The sequence below is a fragment of the Nycticebus coucang genome, chromosome 18, assembly GCF_027406575.1.
Source record: "Nycticebus coucang isolate mNycCou1 chromosome 18, mNycCou1.pri, whole genome shotgun sequence".
Lineage (NCBI taxonomy): Eukaryota > Metazoa > Chordata > Mammalia > Primates > Lorisidae > Nycticebus > Nycticebus coucang.
In genome coordinates this window covers 11101466-11109505 of record NC_069797.1, presented here as the reverse complement: position 1 = coordinate 11109505, position 8040 = coordinate 11101466, and the positions used below count along the sequence as shown (strand labels likewise).

At 59.9% G+C, this 8040-nt stretch overlaps 1 protein-coding gene across 2 annotated transcripts; it reads left to right on the top strand.

The window, feature by feature from the left end:
* The first annotated feature begins 2056 nt into the window (after window positions 1-2056).
* On the top strand, window positions 2057-7763 carry RNF112 (ring finger protein 112). Of its 2 annotated transcripts, XM_053568603.1 has the most exons (15): window positions 2057-2170; window positions 2250-2463; window positions 2643-2683; window positions 3514-3799; window positions 3948-4154; window positions 4295-4423; window positions 4638-4742; window positions 4983-5033; window positions 5311-5367; window positions 5445-5519; window positions 5600-5717; window positions 5821-5990; window positions 6070-6123; window positions 6227-6301; window positions 6389-7763. In XM_053568603.1, the coding sequence occupies exons 2-15, from the start codon at window positions 2410-2412 to the stop codon at window positions 6857-6859; spliced, it is 1893 nt and encodes a 630-aa protein (XP_053424578.1). In that variant the 5' UTR covers window positions 2057-2170; window positions 2250-2409; the 3' UTR covers window positions 6860-7763. The 2 variants fall into 2 exon arrangements, with proteins under 2 accessions (XP_053424578.1, XP_053424577.1); XM_053568602.1 differs by lacking the exons at window positions 2057-2170; window positions 2250-2463 and having other exon boundaries at window positions 2566-2683.
* Window positions 7764-8040: the final 277 nt, after the last annotated feature.

The following is an 8040-nucleotide window of genomic DNA, read 5'->3' as shown; positions in this document are numbered from 1 at the left end:
GGAAATGGGGCATGCACTGGGAGCTTGGGGCCCAGCTCACACGTATCCCACTCTCTTCCCTGCATGAATTCCTGCCTGCCCACTCCTGGCCCCCTGATCCCCTACGAATGCTGCCCCCTCCATCTGGACATCTGAATAGGGGCTCAAGGACTGAGGGCTGCTGGATTGGCCCCTGGCATCTGGAAGTATGACATGGTTGTGGCTGTTCCCTCCTTGGCTGAAACTCAACGTAGGCCTCTTGCCCACCCCAGTCCAGATACTGAGCATGTCCCAGCAGGACCATGACAGTTCCTCCAAGCGGTTGGGGCCCAGGGACGGGGAGATGAACTTTTTGCCCCTGGTGGTGTTTTGAAGTTTTATTTTGCACCAAGCCCCCAAATTACACAGCCAGCCCCAAGAGAGAGGCTGCTAGAACATATATCTGCCCCTGGGGACACTGATGAGATCCACATCTCTTCCTTTGGCTGCCGAGGTCCTGCACGCCCCAGCCTGCCTGGCTCCTTGGCCCTGGTGCTGCCATCTTAGCAGTGCATATATTCCTCCAGCCAGCCAGACATCCTGGGTCCCTGAGGCCGGGTCTCATGCCCTCTGACCTCTGGCCCTGGCATGTGGGTTGCTCTGCCTGGACAGCTTTTCCCCATCTCCTTTCTCAGAGGGACAGCAGCATGCCTCCTCACCTCAGCTCTATCCGTGCACTGCCTTTTCATTGTCCAGTGGGGGTCTTAGAGAGCTGTACTCCAGTGCCGGGCACTGTGCTCAGGCCAGCTGTCCCATCTGCTTCCCCACATCTTTGCCTGATGATGAGCAGATGTAGGCTGAGAGAGGGCAGCAACTCACCAGGTCTCACACTGGGACAGAGACAGGCAGGGAGCTTGAATCTGAGGCCAAGCCCATGTTCTCTGTCCTGCAAGGACGAAGGCTATGGAAAGCCCTCCTTCCTGCCTTGAAGGCAGAGAGCAGTCTGCTTCTTCCTGGAGCGTGATGCATTGCTCCCAACACTTGGGGCTTGTCCCAGCAGGATGGGAAAAGGTAGCATCTCCGGCACTGTTTCTCTGGGCTTGATTCAGCCCTGCAATCTGAACCCCCCAGACACCACCGTGAAATGCCAGGCTGAACAGATCTGCCATGCTTGCTGGGGGTGGTCTCTGCTGAGCTTCTACAGGGCCTGAATTCCCCTCACCCTTGGGTCTCTCCATCTTACCACCTAGGACCTAAGAATAACTCCCCTGCCTGGCTTTAGGTAGGTAATCATGATGCTTCGGAGCTCAGGGAGGTGAAGCGCAGGCCCCCCACTGGGAATTGAGCCCACAGCAGCCAGGCTCCAGAGTCGGGTTGCACGAAGCCTGTCACGAGTCAGGTGTCCAAGCCAAGACCTGCCTGAGGGCACCCTTGAGAGGGTGGAGCAAGGAGGATCCAGGGAGGCTGTGGAACCTGTGCTGGGCCTGGGAGGAGACAGGGAGGAGAGGGGCAGCAAGCAGAGGGAACACCAGACAGAGGTGTGGAGGCAGGGAAGGGTGTGGCCCAGGCTGGGTGGTTGGATTTTGATCTGATGATAGTAGGGAGCCATGGAAGGTGTTTGAGGAGTGTAGGGTCACTTGCGCTGGAGGTGTCTATATTGGCTATGCCCTGGGGACTGGATGGGAGGAGGCAGGAAGCCCAGCCCAACAGGCAGTTAGAAGGTCCAGAGGTGGATCCTGAATTTGAGGCAGGGTGAAAGCCATTTTAAGAGAGAGGATACTGGGCACATGAAGGCCCAAAGGTGCTGAGGAAGGTTGTGACTGGGCTGAACTAGGGGTGGTGGTGGGACGTACAGCACCACGTGCAGTGTGTGGCATTGGGGGCCCTGCACACAGTAGGTGCTCAGCAAATGAATGGACGAATGACCTCCCTGTCCCTCAGTCAGCTCCAGTGACACTCCCTGCTGTTTTCCCACACCTCTCCTCTGCCCATCCTGTCCCCCAGTAGGGCAGTGCTGGTCCAGGGCTCCACCAGAGGACGCACTCCTCTTCTCCGCGTGTACCCATGTGGCTTCTCTCTCAAACCCCTCCCCCCTCCCTGTCCTTATCATTCCCTTCCGTCTCCATGGCGACTCACCACCTCGGCTTGCCTGCATCCCAGCTTCTGCCAGGGATTCTGAGCCAGGCTCTATCCCTCCCTCCTAATAGCCCTGGTACCCGCAGCCCTGTCTCCTCCCCCTGGGTGAGCCCAGCGGCAGCCTCCTCTTTCCTGACTGTCACATTCTTTTCCAGCTCTGACGGGAAGTCAGCAATCAAGAGACCATCCCCCTACTTCACCCTCCACCTGCCACAAACCCGCCAGCCCTTCCAGGAGAAAATCCATCCTTACCTCTGGCTGAAGGTCTCTGGGCCTTCCTGCTGTGTCCAGACCCTCTCCCCATCCCAGCCTCCCATGCCGAGGCCCACCCTGTCAGTCACTTCCTTTTGTCATCGGCTTGGCAAACAGGCAAGTCTTCAGTCCTAAGATGGGGAGGAGTGTGGAAGAGTGGAGGTGGGAGGGGGCGGCCTGGGGTGAGAGATGGGTCTGGGGAGGGAGGATGAGGGTCCCTGGAAACCCAGAATGAAGGCAGAAGTCTGGATTCTGTTCTAAATTTCTTTTTTTTTTTTTTTTAATTTCTCTTCAAGGAGAGAAAACGGAGCTTCATGGGAAACAGCAGCAACAGTTGGTAAGTGATAGGGCCTATGGGCTGGGGTTGGTGCAGTGGGCCTGGCAGGTCGGCTGGAAAGGAGCCCTGTGGGGCCCAGCCCACAGCATCTTGTCTTGGGAGGGCTTTCCCTGGAGAGGGAGCACAAGGCTGATCTGCCCAGCTGAGGAAGGAGGAACAGGGAGAAGCAAGTGGGTGCTGCAGGGTGGCAGATGCCAGCTCAGAGCAGAGAAGGGAAGGAATCTTCTGAGATCCGGAGCCATCTGCCCAAATGCAGAACGGGTAGCTTGGGTGCCAGGAGGCTGCACCCTCTCTTTGCTGTGCCTGTAGCAGGGGGCTGGACAGGACATCTCCCCTAGAGGGATCTGGCTGAAGGCAGCACCTCCTTTAGGGGCCCCTGCTTGTAGGAGGCTTTCTGCCAGACCTTTCCTGAGCATTTGTACCAGTCACTGGGCAGACAGACACATGTGCACCCTCTCAGTGATCACCCCAGTGGCCTCTCCATTTGGACAGTTAGGAAATTGGGGCCCTAACTGTCAGAGAGACAGCTCAGAGCAGAGAGGGGAAGGAACTTGGGCAAGATGTGGTGGGGCCAGGGCCACCAGGTCTTCTCCCTGTCAGAGTCTCTTCTGCTCTCTGCCCCTGCTCTGGGGCCTCCAGGTCTTGGGGTGCAAAGCAGTGAGGAAAGAGCAGAGCTCAGCCTGTGTGGGGGCAGCTCCAACTGTCCGCGGAGGCCCCGGGGGAAACAGGACCTCCACCCCTAGGCTGTCTGCTTTTCCTGCAGAGCCCTGGCTATATCCCCCTGTGCCAGACAGACATCTTGGTTTTGAGTGGTCTCTCCTGCCCCACAGGTCCCACGTGCAGTTCCCCAAGTTGGAGCTGGGGCTGAGGCCCCGGCCCGTGGCGCCCCGGGAGCTGCCTGCCTGCTCCATCTGCCTGGAGAGGCTGTGTGAGCCCATCTCGCTGGACTGTGGCCATGACTTCTGCGCTCGCTGCTTTAGCACGCATCGCACCCCAGGCTGCGGGCCGCCTTGCTGCCCCGAGTGCCGCAAGATCTGCAAGCAGAAGAAGGGGCTCCGCAGCCTGGGGGAGAAGATGAAGCTCCTGCCGCAGCGGCCGCCGCCTCCCGTGCTGCAGGTCCGTGAAGGGGCCTCATGGCAGTGTGGGGGCAGGTCCCCGAGGACGGCGGCTTCAGCCCTGTTCCCGAGTGTCGGGTGGGCAGGAGCTCCAGGCTGGACACGCTCCAGACTTGGGGTGCTCAGGAGCTTCCCTTCCTCCTGCCCAGGAGGCCTGCGCTGTGCGGGCTGAGCCGCTGCTGCTGGTGCGCCTCAGCGCCTCCGGTGGCCTCATACTCAGGATGGGGGCCATCAACCGCTGCCTGAAGCACCCCCTGGCCAGGGACACCCCGGTCTGCCTCCTCGCTGTCCTGGGGGAGCAGCACTCAGGGAAGTCCTGCCTTCTCAGCCACCTGCTTCAGGGCTTGCCGGGCCTGGTAAGGGCTGGGCTGGGCAGAGGCTGGAGGGGCATGGTGGGGGGCTAGCCTGGCTCTGGGCTGGGGGAGTGTGGGTCTGGATCCCCATGTGTGGGGACAAGGAACAGACCAACTGGTGCTTTCCATTCTCTTCCCTTCAGGAGTCCAGCGAGGGCAGCTGGCGGAGAGGAGAGGGGTCCTTGCAGGGGGGTGGTTGGGGAGCCAATAGCCTCACCAGGGGCATATGGATGTGGAGTCACCCCTTCCTGCTGGGGAAAGAAGGAAGAAAGGTGAGGATGAGGAAGGGCAGGAGGAGGCCAAGGTTGGCTCAAGGAGGGGAGTGGCGGGGAGGGAGAGACAGCAGAGATGGACACAGGTGGGGATTGAAAGGATGGTGGAGGTGAGGACAAGAAGACTGTGTGGTACAGAGGCAGGAGAGGCGGGGATGGGGCCTGTGGGGAGCGAGGCAGGCCTGCCCTCTTGTTCGTCCCCCACCTCCCATAGGTGGCTGTGTTCCTGGTGGACACGGGGGATGCCATGAGCCCGGAGCTGAGCAGAGAGATGAGGATCAAGCTGTGTGCCCTCACCACCATGCTGAGCTCCTACCAGGTCAGGGTGCTTCCTCTGGACCCAGGCATCTCAGGGTATCGGGTACCCCCGGAGGGGGGAAGTTGCACCCAGTCAGTGAAGGTGGGCAGTGTGTTGTTCTGAAGATGGGCTGGTGGTCCCAGGCCGCAGAAGGCCTGTGAGATTGTGCTGTGAAGCTGCTGGGGAGGTCCTTCCTCCCAGGTCTTCCAGGATGGCTTTGCCTCTGCAGACCCTCTTGCATCTTGCTCTCCTTGGTTCCAGATCCTCAGCACCTCACAGGAGCTGCAGGATACAGACCTGGACTACCTGGAGGTGAGGAGACTGCTGCTGCCAGGGCTGGGGCTGGACCAGAGGGAACCAGGTGCCTCCCTCTCTGGCCTAGGATTTCAGGACGGTGAACTGGGTTGGTGGGTTTGAGGGCAGAGGACAAAGTATGAGATGCTGGATTTAGGAAGAGGCTGGAGGATTCCAAGCTGGGAAACGGGAAGCTCAGTTCCCACTGCAGGAGCAGGAGGCGGGGAGGCAGGCTTGGGGCAAACCATTGTCCTCAAAGTGGCCCAGCCCTGACACTCTCTGTGCCCTACCCCAGATGTTTGTCCATGTGGCCGAGGTGATGGGCAAGCATTATGGGATGGTGCCAATCCAGGTAAGACACTCATTTCTGGATCACCAGCCCCAGACCTGACACCTTCAGTTGCTGGTGTCAGGACCCTTCTCTTCCAGCACCTGGATCTCTTAGTTCGTGACTCCTCCCACCCCAGCCAGGCAGGACACAGGCACGTGAGTGACATCCTCCAGGTGAGCAGTGTGCAGGGCAGGGGCAGAGGTGAGGGAGGCTTGGTCCCCTAACTCAGGGCTCCCCTCATCCTGTCTCTCAGGGACTGTCCGGCAAGTATCCCAAGGTCCAGGAGCTGCTCCAAGGGAGACGGGCCCGCTGTTACCTCCTGCCCACTCCACAGAGGCAGTGGGAGGACAGAGGTCAAGGGAGCCCTGGTGGTGAGTGTCCCCAGGACACCCCTGTGTTGCTCCCCACCCCCTCCTGCCGGGCACTCATGACCCCTCAACGCCCATCTCCTCAGCATGAGAATCTCTTCCTCAGATGCAGATGGCGATCTCCACCACCATCTCAGGGCATACGTCTTGGATGTGCTGAGTGCGGCCCCCCAGCACGCTAAGAGCCGCTGCCAGGGGTACTGGAATGAGGGGCGCGCCATGGCCAGGGGGGACCGACGCCTGCTCACGGGGCAGCAGCTCGCTCAGGAGATCAAGGTGTGAAAAACTCCCTGGAGACCCAGGCGACTTGGCTGGTCCCCTGCCCTCCCTGACCCCAGCGATGGTGTCTCCGCAGAACCTCTTGGGCTGGATGGGGAGGACAGGGCCTGGTTTCACCTCTCCGGATGAGGTACGGGTGGGGTTTGGGTATCCGGGGTCTGGGGGGGAGGTGGGGTCTGTGCCCTGGGAGGTGAGGAGGAAGGAGGGAGGCAGCCTGGGTTTTCCGTGGACAGATGGCTGCACAGCTACATGACCTGAGGAAGGTGGAGACAGCCAAGAGGGAGTTTGAGGAGTACGTGAGGCAGCAGGTGAGCCCTGGGCCGGTGCAGCCGGAGCGTGCCAGAAGGTACACCTAGGTCCCCTGGTCAGGGCACTTCTCCCCTTTGCCCACCCAGGACATAGCCACCAAGCGCATCTTCTCTGCCCTGCGGGTCCTGCCTGACACCATGCGGAACCTCCTCTCCACCCAGAAAGATGCCATCCTGGCACGCCACGGGGTGGCCTTGCTTTGTAAGGGGAGAGAGCAGACCTTGGAGGCGCTGGAGGCCGAGCTGCAGGCCACAGCCAAGGCCTTCATGGACTCCTACACGATGCGCTTCTGCGGCCACCTGGCTGCTGTGGGGGGCGCTGTGGGGGCCGGGCTCATGGGCCTGGCGGGGGGTGTGGTGGGCGCAGGCATGGCAGCAGCCGCACTGGCTGCTGAGGCCGGGATGGTGGCGGCCGGAGCTGCGGTGGGGGCAACTGGGGCCGCTGTGGTCGGGGGTGGCGTGGGGGCTGGGTTAGCTGCCACTGTGGGCTGCATGGAGAAGGAGGAGGACGAACGGGTGCAGGAAGGGGACCGAGAGCCCCTTCTCCAGGAAGAGTAACAGCCCCAGGAAGGGACAAAGGGCTGGCAATGTGAGGTGGGGGAAAGGAAGAGAAGGGCCCTCATGTGCTGCACTGCCCTGGTTGAATGACTAGCTTCCCAGCAGATGGCTGAGGGGCTCAGGTGGCTCCAGGAACCTGGGGAGGCTGCACTTGGGGGATACCTGGCCTGTTGCTGGCTGTAGACTGCGGCTGGTTCACAGCCATCCCAGATAGGCTGCGTCTGAGGCTCCACCACCCTATTCAGTTCTTTGCCCTGATGTCCCCAGATGGTAGAAAGACCATGTGGGTGCCATCCTTGAGGTCAAGAGGCCTGTCCTTTCATAGATGGGAGGAGTCCCAGGATGGCTGGCCTTGGTGTTCAGGAGCAGGAGACCTGATGAGGGGCTGGGGAAGGTGGGGAACGGGAAGCACCTAGCAGAGGCAGGGGCAGGGCAGGCCAGGGCCCAGAACCCAGAGCAGAGAGGCTTGCCCCAAACTCTTCCCAAGGCTGCCCCAGCAGCACTGAGGTGGCTCCCACTGCTGGCTACAGCCCAAGGAGCCTAACCCCTTCCTGGGCCATGCTCTTTGTGGACAGCCCTCACCATGACCGGCTAAATGCCAAAGAATAACACCTTTAGCTGCATCCTGAGCTAAAGCGGACAGACTTTATAATAGAGTCTATCAATGTCTTGCAAGGAAAATAAAGTGAACAAATTCTATCCTTAAGCACACTCCCCCCAGGGCCTCTGCTCTGCTGCAGAAGAAGCCCCTGATGCCGTTCCCCAGACACCACACCCTGAAGGAAACTCGGGGTGGGTTGTTTCTCTCCAGGGGACAGAAAGTCCTACTAGGAAGATTTGTAGGCTATTAAGCTGTGAAGGATAGGTGGGCACATTATTCTTTATTTTATGAAAAATAAAATATGTAAACGTGAATGTCAGTTTCCCAGTACATTATTGAAACAGGGTTCAACCCCCAGAGGGCTTCAGGGTCAGAGGACGTGAGCCGTGGAGTTCCAGCACTGGGTGGGGGAGACTGGCACTTCAGAATGATCTGAGAGGCTGAGTGTCAGGGGTCCACACTCGGTGGTTCAGAAGGGCTCAGGCCAAGACCAAGTGCATGGCCACCTTTGTACACTCAATCATGAAGATTGGGGGTTCTTTCCCTCTTGTCTCTGCTCTGAGAAACACCTGCAAAGACC

What these genes read in the sequence shown, in the direction of transcription:
- RNF112 (XM_053568603.1), top strand. Translation starts at nt 2,410, where the DNA reads ATGCCGAGGCCCACCCTGTCAGTCACTTCCTTTTGTCATCGGCTTGGC. An exon ending in GGAAACAGCAGCAACAGTTG is followed by an intron (nt 2,684 to 3,513) that starts GTAAGTGATAGG and finishes CCTGCCCCACAG; the next exon opens with GTCCCACGTGCAGTTCCCCA. An exon ending in ATGGGATGGTGCCAATCCAG is followed by an intron (nt 5,368 to 5,444) that starts GTAAGACACTCA and finishes CTTCTCTTCCAG; the next exon opens with CACCTGGATCTCTTAGTTCG.